This window comes from Lontra canadensis, unplaced genomic scaffold (genome assembly GCF_010015895.1).
Source record: "Lontra canadensis isolate GAN:19392208 unplaced genomic scaffold, GSC_riverotter_1.0 scaffold1, whole genome shotgun sequence".
NCBI lineage: Eukaryota > Metazoa > Chordata > Mammalia > Carnivora > Mustelidae > Lontra > Lontra canadensis.
In genome coordinates, this window is record NW_022630995.1 from 24,355,010 (window position 1) to 24,374,081 (window position 19,072).

The 19,072-nt window shown below is 45.2% G+C and overlaps 1 protein-coding gene across 4 annotated transcripts in view; it reads right to left on the minus strand.

Moving 5' to 3' along the window:
* Positions 1-3,969, minus strand: part of KIT (KIT proto-oncogene, receptor tyrosine kinase) — an 82,078-nt gene extending 78,109 nt beyond the window's left edge. For 2 of the 4 annotated variants that reach the window (XM_032851451.1, XM_032851433.1), the window contains exon 1: positions 3,820-3,969. In XM_032851451.1, the coding sequence (XP_032707342.1) occupies positions 3,820-3,886 (67 nt within the window). In that variant the 5' untranslated portion in view covers positions 3,887-3,969. The remainder of the gene's footprint in view (positions 1-3,819) is intronic. The other 2 variants (XM_032851456.1, XM_032851442.1) reach the window with 1 other exon arrangement.
* Between the last annotated feature and the right edge of the window lie 15,103 nt (positions 3,970-19,072).

Sequence of the window (19,072 nt, forward strand, 5' to 3'; positions counted from 1 at the left end):
AGAGGGACTAGGCCAGACTTCTCCAAGTCCCCTCCCTTTCAACAAAGATTGGGGTAGTGTTCTCAGTTTGAAGAGACTCACACTTGTACCTCCGCTTACTCCTGGGGAGGCACTCCTCCCTCCGGCTTCAAACTCATGCACTACCCATTCAAGTTACAGAAGCCACCTATAAAATGTTGCATATTTAAGACCCCTTCCCATGTCTTTCAATCCCTTATTCTGAAAGTCAACCACACATGAATGCGGCAAAATAAAGCCCTTCCCTTGTCCCAGCGCGTCCGCCCACCGTTCAACTAAATGCATTCTGGAGCAAAGGCGGCTGCGGCCTTGACCACTGCCTTTAAGGGGTTCCCGTCCTGCAAGGCCAGCTTCAAAAATTCCACCTGGACACCACGGCTCATTTCCTGGTGTCCTTCTTTCATCAGCTGGGGGGGAAAGACTTGAGGAAATGAGTCAAAATCCTAAGGGTAACTTCTAGCAGCCGTCAACAACAGCAGCAAAATTCATCACCACAACATCTGTCCCTAAATGACCAGCAGTATTAACTCATTCCTTGGGGGTCTGTTCTTACACAAGTATGCCACAAGTATGTAATAATGCTGAGAGCATTTTTCTTTTTAATTTTCTGGAGTGGGGGATGGGGGAAAAAGATCAACTGATTTCCACCATCACCTTAGAGACAGCTTATCCTCATTTCTGAGGGCCTTTGGAATGGGACAGCTAAAACTTACAGCCTTCTTGCCCAGGGTCCATTGCCTACACGCTCCCCAGGGAAGCAGAATTTAATGAGTCCCCTTCCCAGTGAATACTTCTCTTCAAACTGAGAACACTACCTCAGACATCCTAAGACAGGCAATTCTGGATTTTTTTTTCTTAACCAAAATTTGGAAGGTAATGACTTTGACCATCCTGTAGTCCCAGCACCTCCAACAATACCCTGACATATAAATATGTGTTCATTGCATAGTTTCCAATGAATCACACACCTGATTCTGTTAAGGCATGTGAATGGATACACAGTTGGGCATATATGTGGGGCTAATGTCAGGCTTCACCACGCATTAATTTGGTAACTGACTAATCCTCAGCCAGTTTCTCCAGCTATAAAATGGTAGGGATGGCAACAGTACTACCCCCACCGCCAGGGTTTGTTGGAAGGACTAGAAATACCAAGTATAAAGCACCACCCCCACAACCACCCAGCATGGGCCTGGCCCAGCTCCGAATAAAGAACAACTATGTACAACACACAAAGTAAAATTTAAGGCGCATCAGAAAATGTGTTGCAATAACACAGCATACATAATTTATCAAGTCCTAAGGAAAAAAATCTGTGGATGAGTGGGAAAGACCAGAATGGGGCTAAATGACTTTTCTGGACTTTACAAGACCATCATATTATTCCCAACAGGATAAGATCCAAAATGTCCCAGGGCCAGCTGCTGGGTATGACTTCGACCTCACACCTGCAGGAACAAAGGGGAAAGGTATGATTCACTATTTCCTTCAGGTTCACCTCACTGGGCACAGGAGTCATAAATACTGAGGGGAGTGGTGATGGAGAGTCCTACAGAAATGGCGCCTCCTTGAGTGAATTCAAAGGGAAACTGGGCAAACGGAGCAGAATAAACCACAATTTCCTGCTTTAGGCAGAGGCTGACCAGCAGCATACCACGAGTGGACCCTGTGACCAGGGGAGGCAGAGGAATTTCAGGGAGACAGAAAGGAATCAGGAAAAGAATTCAGAAAAATTGCTATCTACACTCAGAACACTGTCAGAGGAGAATTTGGGGCCCAAAAGATGCTTCACCATCCTCTTGAGGAAATTGGGATCTCCAGAATTTAAACGACCTGCCAAGGGCACACGGCTAATAAATGCTGGAAAAGGAGAACCAGAAGGGCAGCTCAAGGCTCTGTCACTATACCATACTGCCCCCCAGGAGCCAGACCTTAAAATTCCCTCTGCCCAAAATCTACTGGATGGAGCAGGAATAATTACGAGGAAGAAGGAAGCAACGGATTCATTTAATTTTTTAAAAGGTTATTCTGTGTGGTCTGTCGTGCCAGCGCCCTGTTTGGGTCCGTACACATACCTTAAGTGAAATTAAAAATGCCAAGGCATTTGAGCCTTCATTTCAAGGCACAAAGACGTAAGGACGAAATATGTCATCTGAAGCTTGACTGGTCAAATCCGCCACGGAATCCGGGCACTCACTCTGGATCATCCCTCCTCCCTCCCCACTGTCACCACCACCTCACAAGGTCCAGATCCAGGTGCGAGGCCTCCCTTCCTCCACAGGAAAGCCCTCACAATGCCTTTCCAGCCCCGGGAGTAGGGAGGCTGCACCTTGAGACTTTATGGGAAATGGACCAGTGGTCAATGGAATACCACGACAGTTCACAGCGATGCTTCCTTGTTTAGCCCTCAAATCCCAGTTCAGACTCACTTTCTGTCTTTGCATCACCGGGATAGCCTTAAAGGTTTTTCAAAAAATGACCTGGGAGAGAGCAGGGTTTCAAGGCTTAGCCGGGCGACCTGTTCTTGCTCGCGCACCAGCGACACCCAGAAAAAAAAGGGGGGGGCGGGGGAGAAGGGGCAGGAATCTGACCGAGAGCTTCCAGGAGCCCGCAAATCCTCCTCCTCCCCCACCTTCAGACCCAAGTTCCCGCGCAGATAGAACCGGATTTTCACGACAGCTTCAAGATCCAAGGAAGATTTACAGAAAAGTTCCACTCCATCTCCCACCCCCGCCCCAGGCGGGCCTTAAGTAGTGTGGCTATCACGTGGGGAAGAGTGTTGAAAATCTCAAAATTCCCAAAGAAAACGGGGACCCGAAATTACAGGTCGCAGACACCGATTCGAGCGGCTTGCAGAGCCCCGCCAGCCTGTCCGGGCATCCCGTTGGGGCGCGGGAGGCGGCCGGGCGGAGGACCTGAGCGTCCGGACGCACTGTCCCTGCCTCCTCCGGGAGCGGGCGGCAAACGCAGCCACCAGCCGCTCCGAGGCGCGTGGCAGGAAAGAAACGGCACCCTGGCGGAAAGGGGCGAGCCTCTGGCATGGGATTTACAACGGCAAAAAGTCTGCAACCTAGCGGCTGCTTTCCACACGCCCTGCCCAAGTTGTCTCCTTAGCCTCCACCTCTAGGTTCGCGGGGTCCGGCACCAGAGCCGCACGCCGCGCGCTCCCCGGGCTAAACGCCTAGCCAGAGGGCCCGGGGACGCCGCGAGGAGAGGCGGCAGAGGGTCGGTCCCCAGCTCTGGGCCACAAAGAGCGCCCGCGGTCTGGAAAGCCATAGGCGCAGAGCGACGAAAACGCTCTCCAACTTTGCCCTCGGCGCGGCTAGGAACCTGCGGGCTGCTCGTCCAGTGCGCTGGTCACACACGCGCAACTTTTAACAAAAGGAAGCGGCGGCCGCGCCTCGCACCGCGGAGATAACGCGCTGGGTGCGGACCCAGGACCCGCCCGCCTCGGCCCCCCCGTACCCTCTACACAAAAGCAGCCCCGAACTCGCACGCAGCCTGCAGCCGGCGACCGCACCTCGCCCACTGCTGAGCCCCCTCGCTGCCCTCCTTCCCTCAAGACCCCTGGCTCAGCGCCCTCGCCACAGCGGTAGGGGCTCCCCGCGCAGGTGAGCGAGGCAGGACGCAGGAGAGTCCCGGGAACGCCTCGAACCTTCCCGAGCCTGAAAAGCACGGGCACTGAAGGGCCGTTTTCTCAGCCGACGAACCACCCCCCACCCCAGCGGGTTCTAGCCCCCGGGGGCACGGGCTACAACGGGGCGGGGGGCGCGGCCCGGGGGTCCCGCGGCGCTCTCCCACCTGTCTGGACGCGGAACAGGAGGAGCAGGACGCAGAGAAAATCCCAGGCGCCGCGGGCGCCTCTCATCGCGGTGGCTGCGCTAGGATCGGAGCTCCGTTCCACGTTCCTGCTCTCGCCCAAGTGCACCGAGCGCGGCAAAGCCAAGCCCCCAGAGCCGTGAGCGCCGAGCAGCGGCCCCTCCTCCCAACGCCCTCCCCTTGCGCTCTGACCACGCCCCTTCTCCGCGCCCCTCCTCGCCTCCCCTCCCTCCCTCGCTCCTGGGTCTCGCTCCCTCCCGGCGGCGTCTGGCCTCTGCTCCTTCGACGTGCTAATTCCCGGGGGCTGAGCCGGCGGGGAGGAGGAGGGCGTACTGGCCCTCGCCGCCTGCTCCTGACCCCCGAGCCCCTTCATCTCTCTACCTCTCCGCCTCCCTTGTGATGTGGTCGGGGGCCCGAGGCGGTTCCCAGACGAGGGGGGTGCTGCCCGCGCGCTTTGTGAAGCCCGGCACTCAGCGCACATTAGGGCACGGGCCCGCCACCTGGCAGGTGCTCCCCAGACAATAAAGGTCCGCCGCCCGGCCCTCGAGCACGCTCCCGAGGGAAGAGAAGAGACACCGCTGGTGGCGGAGGTGGTGCGGGAACCGACAGGAGTTGGGGCGCAGGGGATTGGGAGTTGGGCCCCCACGTTCTTTTCCATTTATGTTAAGCAAGGAGGGCCAAGCTAGGCGCCTGACACCGTGGTGAAATGCTGAGCCGGGGCGTAGGTAATTCTTTACGCTCCGTTTCTCCACCTGCTCTTAACCGTAAGAACACAATTGGTTTCTATTGGTCGGCCATGGCCTCCGCCAAAGAAGGCCCTGCCGAGACTTTTCTGGGAACCTAGATTGGCTTGCGAAGTTTGATCTGGGATCCGGAGTTTTTAAACCCATTTCCGCCAGGGTCTCTGTGCTAAGCTCTTTGCAAGCCTCCCCCTCCAACCCCACCCCCACCCGCTGCCCTGTAATTTCTCTGCCTTGGTACCAGAGGACAGTTACTGGCACAGGGGTCCCGACGGTCCTCTTAGCTGCCTTAGCCTATACCAGGAGCAAAATAATAATAAAACGATCATCTTAAACCGGGTTCCACTGCCTGGGAATTGCTTTATCCAAGGTAACAACAGTATCTGTACGGGATTTTATAGTTCCTTCTTACTCTAATATTATTCCATGCTCACCACAGCAGCTGTGTGAGGTGAGTAGAGCAGAATGTTTATTACCTGAGTTTTAAAAGTGGCCCAAGACCGCACAGCAAATAGAGGGGAGAGCCTGGTCATTTTAAGACTGATTCCAGATACGATGACCTTCCCCACTGCGTTGGAATAAACCAAGAAAACGCTTTACCAGAGAGCTTCAGAGTGGAAAATAAATAGGAGGTGCCCATCAGAAAAAGTGGGGGAATCCTATAGATATACCTAGACTCTTCCCTAGAATAGCATCCAAGATGTATAATTAACCAGCTCCTCACCCCACTTTTTTTTAATATTAAAAGCTCTCCTGTTTGATATTCATAGCACCTAAGTTAGTTTTTTTAAGAAAGGATTTTTAAAGCTAATCACTTAAAAATGATCACTTCTGGGCACATGGGTGGCTTAGTTGGCTAGGTGACTGACTTTGGCTCAGGTCATGATACTAGGGTCCAGGGGTGAAGCCCCTCACTGGGCTCCAGGCTCAGTCCTCTCTCCCTCTACCCCTCCCTGCACTCATGCCCCCCCCCCCCCCCCCCCCCCCGCAAATAAATAAATAAATACTCTTTTTTAAAAATTATCATTTCTAGGTCAATCAATATGTGTGATTGCCTCTCCTTAAACTCATGTATTTATTCAACAAGCATGTAAGTGTCTACTCTGAACAAGGAAGACCTAGTACTTGGAGTACCATTGTTAACTGACAGAGGTGGGCCCTGCCACAATCCTTACCGTCAAGACTAGGACCCCCACCCCAATGTCTTAGCAAATGTGTCAAGTCATACAGCTGTGGGAAAACTGAAATTCAAAGGTCTCTGCTTGTGCTATGGGCCATCAGACCACATCTTTTTCTTAGGATGACAGAGATAAAAGATACCACTCAAAGCAATCATAAGTTTCTGGGATCTTGATTCATTTCTAAAATCCATTTTGTAGTAAGAAAAAAAAATCACTGAGAGTTAAAATATCAACATTATGCCTGAGAGAGAAAATTTACAATTTTCTTCTTCAATCAACTGATATTGGAGAGGATAACAAGTCTTCAGAAGAGCAGGTGAAAAGAGACCATACTGCAATTTAATTCTAGGCAGGAAACTTCTAGCAGGAAAAAAAAAAAAAAAAACAAAAACCAGAATAGGGAATTATATAATGCTGGACTGTCAGTCATGTTTACCATCCAACAAATATCTACTAACTGAGCACCTGGGTAGGCACAAGACCTCTAAAAATCAGTAAGACAAAGTCCTTGCCAAGGGGGGTTCACAGTCTGGGAAGGTAAGCATGTACCCAAAAAGAAATTCTCGTGCCTGCTGACAGGGGTTGTGTTCAGCCAATACACACCAAGTTGGCCACATATGTTGGTAGAATATTGAAGTTTTTCTGTATTGACTGGAAAAAGGTCACTGCCCTACATACCAAAGTGCCCCTTCACTCCAATCCCTTTCTTGAGATACCCCAAATCTCCTCAGATCCAGCCATTAAAGGTTTACTGCCAGGCCTAGCAGAAAGCCTGCAACACTGTGCTTTTAGGGTGACTAGCTATTTTTAATAACACCTCATGCCAGCAAAAGAAGGCATCTAGAAAGTACTCTAAGTGTCCTGCTATGGGAGTGAACTACATTTTAGAACACACCCAACAGAAACACTTCCAACAACAGAAATGTTTTCCATTGTCAGGTAGGATGTGCAGGGCCAATTCTGTACTCTTTCTTATGACAGCCCTGGAGCCTTTTATAAATCATAACCGTGTTAGTGAGGACTCTTGATTGCAACTTGTAGAAGCCCAGCTCAAACGGACTCAAACATACAAATAAAACAAACAAACAAACAAACAAAGAAACCTAAAATATAAGGGTTCTTAGAACTGAAAAGTCCAGTTAGGCTAACATTTGAGACTTTCCTACACTCAAGAGTTCAAAGTCATCAGGACTTGAAGGTGGTGTGTGTGGTGTGAGTGTCGGAGCGGGGGAGGTGTGCACATGTGTCTTTCTCCAGGTCCATCCTTCAGCAGTACGCTCCTGTATGACCTCCCTGTCTTCATACACAATTGGGCAGCTCTAGGCTTGTAGCCTATTAGCACCAATGTGAGCAGAGCTTTTCTGTCCCCGTGAACATCTCCTATAAAAGTACGGACCTGGGTTAAGTCACATGCTCATCTGGGACCAGTCACTGAAGCCAGATGGGGAGGATCTGATGATTGACTGGGACTGGATCTCACATCCACTCTGGGAGCTGGGGGCTGAGGGTTCATTTCATCCACACCATGAGATCTAGGAATGAGGGAGGATGTGTCCCCAAGGAAAAGCTGAGACACTGTCACAGGAGGAAGGAGGAAGGGTGCCACACAAATGGAACAGAAGATGTTCATTAAAGCCACACAGCCAAAATTTCTAACCTGCAAATTTTTATGTTTCTGATGGTAAAAGTCAAGGGGTCTTTGTCAAAAATTTAGGCAATACCAAAGATTATTAAAAAAACCAAAAATCACCCAAGATACAATTACTGAAGAGTTAATTTGGGGTATGTTTCTGTTAAATCCTATTTCTCTGCTTATTGTAAGGGTTTCTTTTTTTCCTTTGTATCATTTAAGATTTTACAATATTTGTTAGTTTTCCAACCATCTTTTTCATTATGCATAACATAAGCATTATCCCAGATGATTAAAAATTCTCTGGAAGCAGTGGATAATGGCAGTATAATGTTTAGTTGTATTACATACCATAATTTTGACGGTTTAATTATTTTTCTATCTTTTCCAGATTTTTTTTTTTCCTATCACAAATTACTCAGTGATGAGCAGCATCTTGGTGAATAAAGCTTTTCTGCCTCTGATTATTTAGGAGGCATTCCTAGAGGTGGGATTAGCACCAAAAGGGTATATTCCCTTTCCAGGTTGCTCCTTCACAGTCCTTGCTTCCCCAGTAACTGTTTGAAAGTCTTTGTCCATACAGTGGAAGAAATGAATGTATGATCCTTATTGGTAGGTTCTATTCTAACAATGACCACCTCACAGTTTATGAAGATGAAAGAAAATAATGTATGTTCTTGGTTCAAGCTTCCATTCAGTATTTATTGAGCAACCTCCATGGGCCAGATGGATTATCCTAGGTATAGGAATGCAAAGTAAGGTAAGACATAGGTGCTGCCCTCAAGGGACTTGAGAGAAAGAAAGGATGATGCCTAAGGGGATCAAAGACTAAACTGTCCTACATCCTCTAACAGAGGCTTGCACAGAGTGATGTTTGAACACAGAGGGGCAGCTACGTCATGTTGTATAGTGAGGCTCCCCAAAGAAGTTGCACTTCGATTCTGAAGTATCAGGAGAAGAGGAAGACACAGCAAATGTGTCAAGTCATACAGCTGTGGGATGGAGGAATGAACACAAGGAAACAGAAGAGACAAGACCAGTGAGAAATGGGAGAAATGTGGGAGTCAATTTGAAAACCCTAGAGTCAGTCATATATGACACAAACTTTCTCTCTCTCTGTGTAAGATATATAAGATATATAAGATATTAAGATATATGAGATATATATAAGATATACATAAGTTATATAAGATATATATAAGATATAAGATATGATAATAAGATATATAAGATATTAAGTATATATACTCTATATAAGATAAAATATGTATATTATATGTGTATAATACACATATTACATATGTATAAGTATATATGTATGTGTATGCATAATTGGGTAATATATATTATATGTACATGTATCACATTATGTATAGAATGTAGATGATATAGATAGATAGATAGATAGATAGATATAGATACAGATATATGTAGTACTTAAAATAGACCACTACAAGATTGCTTTATTGTAATTATCAGCAACCATTCCTGAGAACTTCATATGCCTGGGCCACTACACAAACATAAATAAATAAAGAAGCAACATGATAGGGCTTCTTATCTAAATCTATGCTACTTCCCAGAATTAGCAGTATTTCTAAACGTCAGAGTCACATTTGTGTTCTAGAAATCCCCGCAGCACAAGGTTCAGATATCCCTGTAGTCATGTATCTTTCATTGCTTTATAATAGGGTTATTCATAATCTTGTCATGGCCTCTCCACTAAATGATACATTCTTTGAGGAAACTGTGCTATAATTCCACGGTGGATCTTACAGAAGGGCTTGCCCAATACAAAGCCATGAAACACACAGTAGGCACCGACTGTCTGCAAAATAGAATTACTGACAAATTATGCATCTGAGTGCTTTTTCTAGGATTTTTATATTATCAGGATTTGTTTTGGCTCCAAGAAATCCAACTTAAAAAAAAAAAAACAACTTATTATTGTTGTCATACATTTGTATAATCCAAATGTCTTAATCTCATACTAAGCACCATGACCTTTTCACCTTTTTACATTTCCCTATGGCTATGATAAAGAAGTCATATTGCAGGAGTAAGAACAACTTGCTTTAAGATGAAAAGTATTAAGTGGTTTAGTAAATGCGAGGAGTAAGAAATGCATTTGACACACAGTACATATAAATCAGGTCTCTTGATTGGTAAGGGAGGGAGGAAACAGAATTTTTTAATCTATTTGCAATTCCTAAAATTTGCAACTAAATGAGCTCAGATTAGGGACCCACCCCTCATTCTTGATTAGTAATTGAAGGGGTAGCAATAGGAGCCAGGCCCTAGTTACATCACACAAAACTGTGGCAGAAACCATTGCTAGTGACTGAAGGAAGTAGCTCTGGTCATAGGTTGCCCCTAGGTCCCAGTTGGTTGTAAGGTGACAGTGGAGGCCAGGGCACACAGTGGGTGGGGTGGGAGTGGCAGGTGCACTGGGGGTAGGGGGGAGCAACAAGACAAAGAGGGGAAGGTTGACTCCAAGCCATACGGTTTTTAAAACATGCCTGATGTTCTGATTTAGTTATAGGTCAGGTGACCATATATTTATCATCCAACATGGGATGATTCGGGGAGTGAAAGGCGACAACATGCACAAATCGAGCCATCCAGAATGGATGGTCAGTCTGAGCAGAGGGATTGTAGCAATCTCTTTTCTGCCACCCCGTTTCAATTAGGAATCAGATCCCTTGTATCCCTTAGGCCTTTTAAGGAAGAAACACCTTGGAGATGTGGCTTCAGGGATCAAGTCCTTATGACCTCAGCTTGGAGAAGGGTGTGAGCAGGGAGAGAAATAGGAAGAGAGAGAGAGAGAGAGAATGAGTGCAAAAACACTCCTACATTACTTGTAATTGACAATTAAAGTCAATTAATTTTAATTGACTCGCACATTAAAAAAATAAATCCTGGCCAGAATCATCTTCACCATCTTCATCATCCACAATAATTATTATTATGTATTATTATTCATGGCATAATAACCAGAACTATACACCTTTCACTATCCACTACAAAGTGACTTTAAGACTTATTATTGGGTCATAACTATGTAGGGATATTATAATAATATCTACTGTTTAGTCCATAATTATCACATTTCATGTGCTGATGTAAGTGTTTACCTGCGTTATTGCATTTCTTCTCCAAACCATGCTTTGAGGCTGGTCTGTTATCAGCCCCATCTTACATGGAAGGAGTGGGGGGCACTGAGAGGCCAGGCGCCTTACTTAAGGTCACCTGGAGAGTTGGTGGTGGAGGTTGGCTGAGGCCCAGAGAGCTGGTAAGCAAGGCTTCGCCCCATACTGCTTCCCCCCCAACACACACCACGGTACACATTTGATCCACTTTAATAGTCAGGTTTCAGGTTCATTCTTGTCCGTTCAGAACCAAAGGGTAACGATTTTTTTAACTATCCCTGTGTCCTCCGCAGTGTCTTACATTTCCTAAAAGTTCAAAACTTGCTTGCTGCAAACCAATTATTAAAAAAAGCGTGTGCTAAAGGGGGCAAATGAACGCTACAAAGCTATTTGATGATATGAAGGAATGTTGTTATTTTTGAGGTCTGGTAACAGTATTGGGCTGATATTAAAAATAGAGTCCTGATTGTTTAAATTTATACTGAATTGTATGATGCCTGAGATTCCCTTCACAATTCCCCAATGGGGTTTGGAAGGCGGGGAGTGGGCAGGAATATAGATAAAGCTAGAGTGGCCAAGTGGGTGATGGCTGTTGAAGATGGGTGTGGGACATGGGGTTCCCCTATGCTATTGTTGAAGTTTAACGTTCTCCCCAATAGACAGTTTTTAAAAAATTGCTTTAAATGGCGGCACCTGGGTGGCTCAGTGGGTTAAAGCCTCTGCCTTTGGCTCAGGTCATGATCCCGGGGTCCTGGGATCAAGCCCCGCATCAGGCTCTCTACTCCACGGGGAGTCTGCTTCCTCCTCTCTCTCTCTCTCTGCCTGCCTCTCTGCCTACTTGTGATCTCTGTCTGTCAAATAAAAATAAAATTTAAAAAAAAATTGCTTTAAATGTGGATGACTGAAGGCAGTAGGCAAAATCTATGCCCCCCCCACACACACACACTCATTAGCACGAACCTTGCCCAATTCCCTTAAATTCTCTGGGCCTATGTCTTCCTCTTTGGAAAGGAAAGGTATGCCCTTGACAATTTCTGAGATCCTATGCAGCTCCCAAATCTTCATGATTTTCTGATTTGGGGGCAATAGCCCAAAGGGAAAAAAAAATCACCAAATTCTTGCCCTAGTGCCAAGCAGAGATGCCCAAAGCACTCATTCTTCTTTAACCTTCGAAAATTGAACCTCTTGCTTCTGTTCCTCTTACTTACTTACTTACTTACTTGTCTTACTTCCTAGCTGTGTGACCTTGGGCAAGTCATTTAACCTCTGCACCTGTAAAATGGGGGTAAGAATAGGGTCACCTCACAGGGCTGCCATGACAATGACACGAGTTAACATATATAAAGTGCTAAAAAGCAGTGCCTGGCAAAAAGTAAGCACCCAGTAAATGACAAGATATCTTTTACTGTTTTAATTGTATAACCCTTAAAATGAATTGTGGTTCACTGAGGAGAAGGGATTCAATTAAAGTCCATCAGTTTTAAAAAATAATAGAACCGACATTTAAAGGCAAGTTTTCTGGGGTGCCTGGGTGGCTCAGTGGGTTAAGCCTCTGCCTTCAGCTCAGGTCCTGGGATCTCAGGGTCCTGGGATCAGCCCTGCATCGGGCTCTCTGCTCAGCGGGGAGCCTGCTTCTGCCTCCCCCTTTGGCTGCCTCTCTGCCTACTCATGATTTCTCTGTCAAATAAATAAATAAAATCTTTAAAGAAATAAATAGAGGCAAGTTTTCTGACCATGAAACCAATGCTGTTTCCCCTCAAACTGCCCTCAGAGAGCATGATGATGAAAAATTATAACAACAACAATCTGGGAGGATCAGGTACTATCCTCCGACTCCCGCAGTCATCAGAAACTAAGTTAACATTTATTGTTAACACAAAAACTTCGTCTGAGTTGCAGACTACAGCCTCTGTGTCTTGGAGCCAGCCAGCCTCTCTCCCAGACAGCTTGGAGCCCAGCCCAGGGCAGGGGAGGCTGGGTGGCTGGGAGGTCAATTACGCGAGGCAGCAGGAGTTGTACATCGAAGACACTGGGGGCGGGTTTTTGTTTTTGTCCTGAAAAGCCTCTTCACCATGTCCACCAGGGGCCCCATGGAAAGAACTGGGCCTTTTGGGCAGGCTGACCCGAGGTGACCAGTTTATTTGCCAAATGGTTGCATGTTAGGAGTCCTTTTTCCAGCAGTTCTATCCTCCTAAGCCTCTTGGCCTCTCTGTAGCGCTAATTGATCTTCTCAAGATGATTTTCTTAATAGCCCTTTTAGAAGTGTTATGCACAAAAACAACAATAACAACAAAAACTGATCTCTATTTGTTCACATCAAGTTTAAGGATTTATGGTTAGAGAAAGAGAGGAAGTCGCAGGATAACATGGGAAGGTTGACTCAAAGCATGTTAAATATTAGGTGGAAGTAGAGCTGGCCAATTTTGACCCACAAAACCAGCCATTTTCCATGGTTCCACCTAATATCTAACCATATCTCTGCATGGATGTATTCCAAACCATCGAGTGGCTGTCCTTGGCAAGCGGGGCAGATTTGGGAAAGAGGGAGGGTTAAGTAGGGCAGTTCTCTCCTTTCCCTTTTCCTTCTGTGCCCTTGGAAATTTTCTTCAAGGATGTTCATGTATTACTTCTATAATTTAAAAAGAAAACAGTAAGTTGGGCTTTCTTTGGCCAAATTTAGCTACGTCAAATATTTTCTGCAGTGAACTTAGGAATTAATAAATATTTATGACAAATTAAACATTCCTACTCTCAAATATTTTTGCCTTTCGCATATACCAGGGCCACACACATGTCCAATGGCACAAACTTCCAGCGTCCCTGCCTTGACTGAATTTTGGCTTTTTCTCATCTGTGTGACTTTACTGAGGAGGCGGGGTAGTGGGGATGGTTTTCTTTTCTTTTGTTTTGAAATGGAGACAACATTTGGGACCCCACCCTGTGCTTTAATTGGTGACACATCTGTGTCTCTGCACATCTAGTTCTTTCTCTGTTGTGCTCCCCCCTTGACCTGCTGTGTTTCCCGGTATGAACCTCTCCGTTCCCCACCGCCAGCAACAAGAATCCAAACACCACATCCGCTCCTGAGCCTTCCTAGCATACAGCGTCTGGCACAACCCGGGCTGGGTAGCTGAGTTGGTTAAGCATCTACCTTCAGCTCAGGTCGTGATCCCAGGAGCCTGGGATTGAACCCCCTTATCTGCTGCGCAGGGAGTCTGTTTCTCCCTCTCCCTCTGCATCTCCCTCCTGCTTGTATGTGCTCTCTCTCTCTCTATCAAATAAGTAAATAAATAAAATCTTAAAAAAAATTGTTCAATGGATGAAAGCTTGCATACATCGGGGGACACACTCTTTTCATGAACTTCATTTTCATCTCTGAGAAAATACATGCCATGGTTACAGCAAAAGCAGAGCAGAGCTTTAAAGAATTACTCATGTAATGGTACAAGGGCAAAGAGCTAAAAGCAAGTCAGAAACTTCTTCATGTTTTGTTCGAAGCCCACTAACACTTCGACATGTATTAAATGTTAATAAGCAGCTCTCTAGGTCAGTGGGTTAAGTAATAGCGATGCTGGAAGGCTAGAGGTGAAGAAATACATGGAAATTACATTCAGGGACAGCAGCAAAGCGCGGCTCACGTAATAGCATGCAAGTGACTTACCCGTATTATCTTTTTCCCTTTTCTCAAACAGCAGGACTTGGGAAAGGGACAACATTCTCTTTATTCAGGCATCTGGTAAAATCTAGAAAATATCAGGGAGGATCCAAGGGTTCGGTCACCTTCTTCTCCTTAGTGGCAGGAAAAAAAAAAAAAAGAAAAAAAAAGAAAATCACTACATTTAACAAAGCTGTCAGGAGCTGATTATATAGTTTGTGGCCATCCTTTCCTACTCCTTCCATCTGACCATTTCTTTTCTGCACATTCTCATGGAGGCCAACGAAAGGAACAAAGAGATGTTGTAAGCCGAAGAGGCTGCTGCTTAAAACCAAGACAAAATGATAATAATCATAATAGAGAATGCCTTTGAGCACTTGCTATGTGTCGAGTAATTTGCCAAGATCATTGCTTGAGGAGAGGGAAGTGGTTCGGCCCAACAGGGGACATTAGGCAATGCCGGGAGACTGTCTTTGTCACACCTGAGGGAGCTCAGAGCTCAGAGAGGCAATACTGGCATTGGGTGGATGGAGGTCTGGGATGCTGCTGAACCTCTTATAGTTCACAGGACCATCCACCCACGACAAAGAATTATCCAGCTCGAAATACCAAGAGATCCAAGGTTAACAAACTGTTAATAAACTGCTGTAGAGGAATCATCTCATTCAACACTCAAAACAGCTCTAGGAGAGTCTTGTCAGTGTTGCACAGATAGGGAAACTGAGGCACAGGCAGGTTAGGTAGCTCTCTCTAGCCACCCAGCTTGTAAGCAATCCGCAGAGCAACTGCTCGCTCAAGCCTGTCTGACTCTGGCAGACTTCACCTTGATACTGTGTGTTGGTGGGAAAAAAGCAGGTGATCTTAGATTAGCTGTGGATTTTATGATTTCATCACAGGGAATCACTGCCATAGGGCCCCAGGGTCCATCACTGACACTCTTTAGGAACGTAGAGACTCTACCTCCTCTCTCAGCCCAAAATGTGAACTCTGTGAGTGTACTTACTGCTCTTTGCCATTTTTCAACTAAAATGATCTGAGAGTCATTAAGCATCTGCCTTTGGCTCAGGTCATGATCCCAGGATCCTGAGATCAAGCCCCGCATGGAGCGCCCTGCTCAGCAGGAAGTCTGCTTCTCCCTCTCCCAATCCCTCTGCCTGTGTTCCCTCTCTTGCTGTGTCTCTGTCAAATAAATAAATATAATCTTTTATACACATATATATATATGTGTATATATATATATATATACACATATATATATAAATTAAAATGTCTGAGAGTGTTATTTTTAGTAAGATAAAGAGTTATAATTAGTAACAATGCTATTTAATAAAAATATTGATGAAGCACTTTGTGAACAGTTCTCTGAAATAGTAGAAGTGTTAGCAAAACAGTGAAATATGAAATCCAGCCTCTCCTTGTTCCAAGGAATTTCTCTATAGCCATACATATCAGTGGGCAGAATATGTCCTAAGTTATGTGAAATTCATGAAACAGCCTTATATTCCTTACCAGCTATCATTTCCCATATTTTATAAGATTCGAACATTAAAGTATGTCTCTACCAGTGCACGACCATAATACCAGACCCAGCAATAAGATATTTCACATGGCTATAATTGTATTTTATATGTGAGGGCTCCCTTTTCTCTTCAAAAACCCCAAAGGCCTGTCATTGGTACATGCCACTGAAAATCATCCATTTTCCATGAGGCCAACACGAGCTCCATATATAATGGACCAATATAAAACATATTAGAACTATTAGTATGTGTGTTGTGTTTTTTTCCCCTTGTCAGTGGGCTATGCTGCTTTTTTATTCCTACTTCTGGTCATGATCAGATTTCTTGTTTATTGGCTTCTTACCACATTTGATTTGATAGTTTCCGTCCCATATACCTTATAACACTTCAGCTTTCTGTAGCAAAAGAGAACAGGCATGTTGAGGTCCTTCAGACCCAAAACTGTATCCTAAGCCATCCTTGCTTCAATGCTGACCATTCCTGCTTCAACGCCCAGACTTAGCATTGCAGCCCCAGAGACAGCACAGAACAGCTTAGAACTCAGTGAAGGGGAAAGCGGAGGAAGGAGGTAAAGATCCTAGAAAAGTCAAGAAGAAGAGGGGGATATCTTTAAATAAGTATATTTATTTTTTCACTTATACTACCTTTTTAAAAAATATTTTATTTATTTATTTTACACAGAGAGAGAGAGAAGGATAAAGAGAGCAAGAACAGGGAAGAGGGGAGAGGGAGAATCAGACTCAGCAGTAAGCAGAGAGCCTCATGCGGGGTTCGATCCTAGGACCCCAGGATCATGACCCGAGCCAAAGGCAGATATGTAACTGAATGAGCCACCCAGGCGCTCCTCACTTATACAGCTTTTTAATGAAAGATCATATTGGTAAAACATTATGTATATCCTTCAACAAAATAATGCAATTTGCTAGGGGCACTATTCCTCAAATATAACATTACATTAGCATTAAGCGACACCACAGAACCAAGTAAAAATTAATGGGCATTTTATCTTTTAGACTTAAGGCAAAAGACAGAGACAACCCCAACTTAGAACCCTCAAAAATAACTTTGACTCTTCTAGCCCCACACCCCTTCTCTGCAGCCCATGCTACACCATGCACAGAATTGTTTTTCCAAAATGAAAATGTGATCCCTCCCACAAAGCTTAGTGGCTTTCACCATTAGCTAGAAATAATGTTCCAAGGCCTTAGCGATTTGGCTGTCCTATAGATTTCTAGCCTTATTTCTGACCAACTCTTACTTATCCCTTTTATTTCTCTTATCACTCAGGAAGCTTCCCCTCCAGTCAAAGCTTACCACTCAGGGTTTCTCAAACAATGGTTCCTATTGGCAGACTCTTTGTACCCAAAGGCTCCTTGTCATCTCACCACCTAGCTCAGCCCATCCTTCCAGGCCCAACCCAAATGATGCCCTCCTTCCTTTCCCATTGCCTGTTGTTTATCTCTCAACAATGGAATTCCTTAGAGCAGCCAATAGGTATTTTTCTCACTTGCATAGATATCTGTAACATACAATGGCTTCTGGGGTCAAGTGTGATTCCTCTTCTGTAATCTGGAATCATGTACATAATTTAGGGGGCTAGAAATGTTTGCTTTGAATTAAGTGACCATAGGGAGTATGCTTTTAGCCGTAATTGACCTTGGCAGGCTGAGAATAAATATCTACTCGGGCCATCCTTTACCTTTGGTGTATTTTGAAAGAATTCAGGTGGAAGTGGTGGGAAAACCATATCCCGAATTGGTCAATCCCTCCAATAACCGTGAGATGTGAGGAATTCTTAATCAGGTTTACACCAGTTCAAAGGCCTCTCCTGAGACCACCCCCCCAACCAACTGCCCACCTTGAGGCTGAAGATGCGTCTGCAAAACTTGAAAGAATTTTTCCCACTTGTGTTTTCCCAGAAAAGCTAGCTCTTTTCAGTAATTCCAGTCATACAGTAATTATTATATTGATACAAGGATTTTGGACGCCATGCCATACAATTTTCATTATAATTTGCAAAAACCTGGCAATTTAAGAATGTCTTTACTCTTGCTGGAACTGCACATAACCAGGGATACAAACATTTGGCCTAAATTAAGGCCCACTTGGGTATATTGTACTTAGGAATTTGTAAACATAGAAATTTTAGTTCTTTGGATCCTTTCTGGAGAAGCAGTCACCACATTCCCTCAGGCTCCTACTCCCTTGTTTCTTTCTTAAAGACTCCCTATGCCCTGAAAATGGACTAGCAGAAACTACTTTCCTGACTCAAAAATTAAGTAAGAATGAGCGGGCACAGGCCTGGTTAAAGGGTCTACCCCCTAGAACGTAGTCTAGAGAATCAAAGGATGCTAGTGTTGAAAATGACCCTGGGGTAAGTAAGAGCCAAAAGTTGGACCATCTCCAGGAACCAAGCAGAAAACCCACATATGAGCAGAATGGTGGGTAGAAAGCAAGGCTGCTATTGAAAAACAAGAGCTTGTGGCTCTTTTAAGAGGAACAAACCCTACTTTTTTCCAGGAGACATTTGCCAAGTAAGAATGAGGGTCCCATTAAAGTCCAGAATTTCCAATTTTCCAAAAGAAGCTGAAAATCTAGATTTGGAGGGAAATCTCCCTGCTGGGAAACTAACTGAAATTTATTTTTGAACATCACGTAGGTCCAAGTAAAATCAGTCTGCAGGTTGGAGGGGGCCTGAGTGCCCCCCCAGCTTCCCCCTCCCCCAGATTACAGTCCTCGTTTTAGGGACCTTTTAGCCCACACCTCCTTCATCTTACAGACAGTCGTGGTGCAGGAGAGAGAGAAATTTCACACAGTTGGGTGGGAACAAAAAGATGACTAGAACCTCAGGTCTTCTGATGGCCAGTCCCCTTAGAATCATTCCCCTCTGATCAGTCATTTGAATCTGAGACAATTGGGGCAGAAGGGTCAAATCAGCATGGAGGGTTCTTGCCTGGTTCAAACTGTGGTTCAGAACTCACCTGAGTTTGAAGGACAACAGGGTGACAGATCATGTCAGGTATCCTCTGGAACCAGACCAGCCCTTTCCCTCATGTGGCCAACTATTAGAGGGACCTAAGGAATTGTCAGAACCATAGATTTCCAGGTTCCTGGAATGGAACAATCTGAAGCTCCAGAAACATGTATATTTTTTAATAACTTCTATCAGTGATTCTCAATGAGTCTAAAGCTTGGCCACTCTAGGTGGGGAGTCAGTGTGAACCAGACCCAGAATTCCAGATGAATCCCAACCTAAGCCTGTGGTCCTTGAACATAGGGCAGTGTGACTCATCCCATGAGTAACCACACGTTCATTTCTTCCATATTTTAGCGTGCTTTTCTCCAATTTCCTAGGTTCTT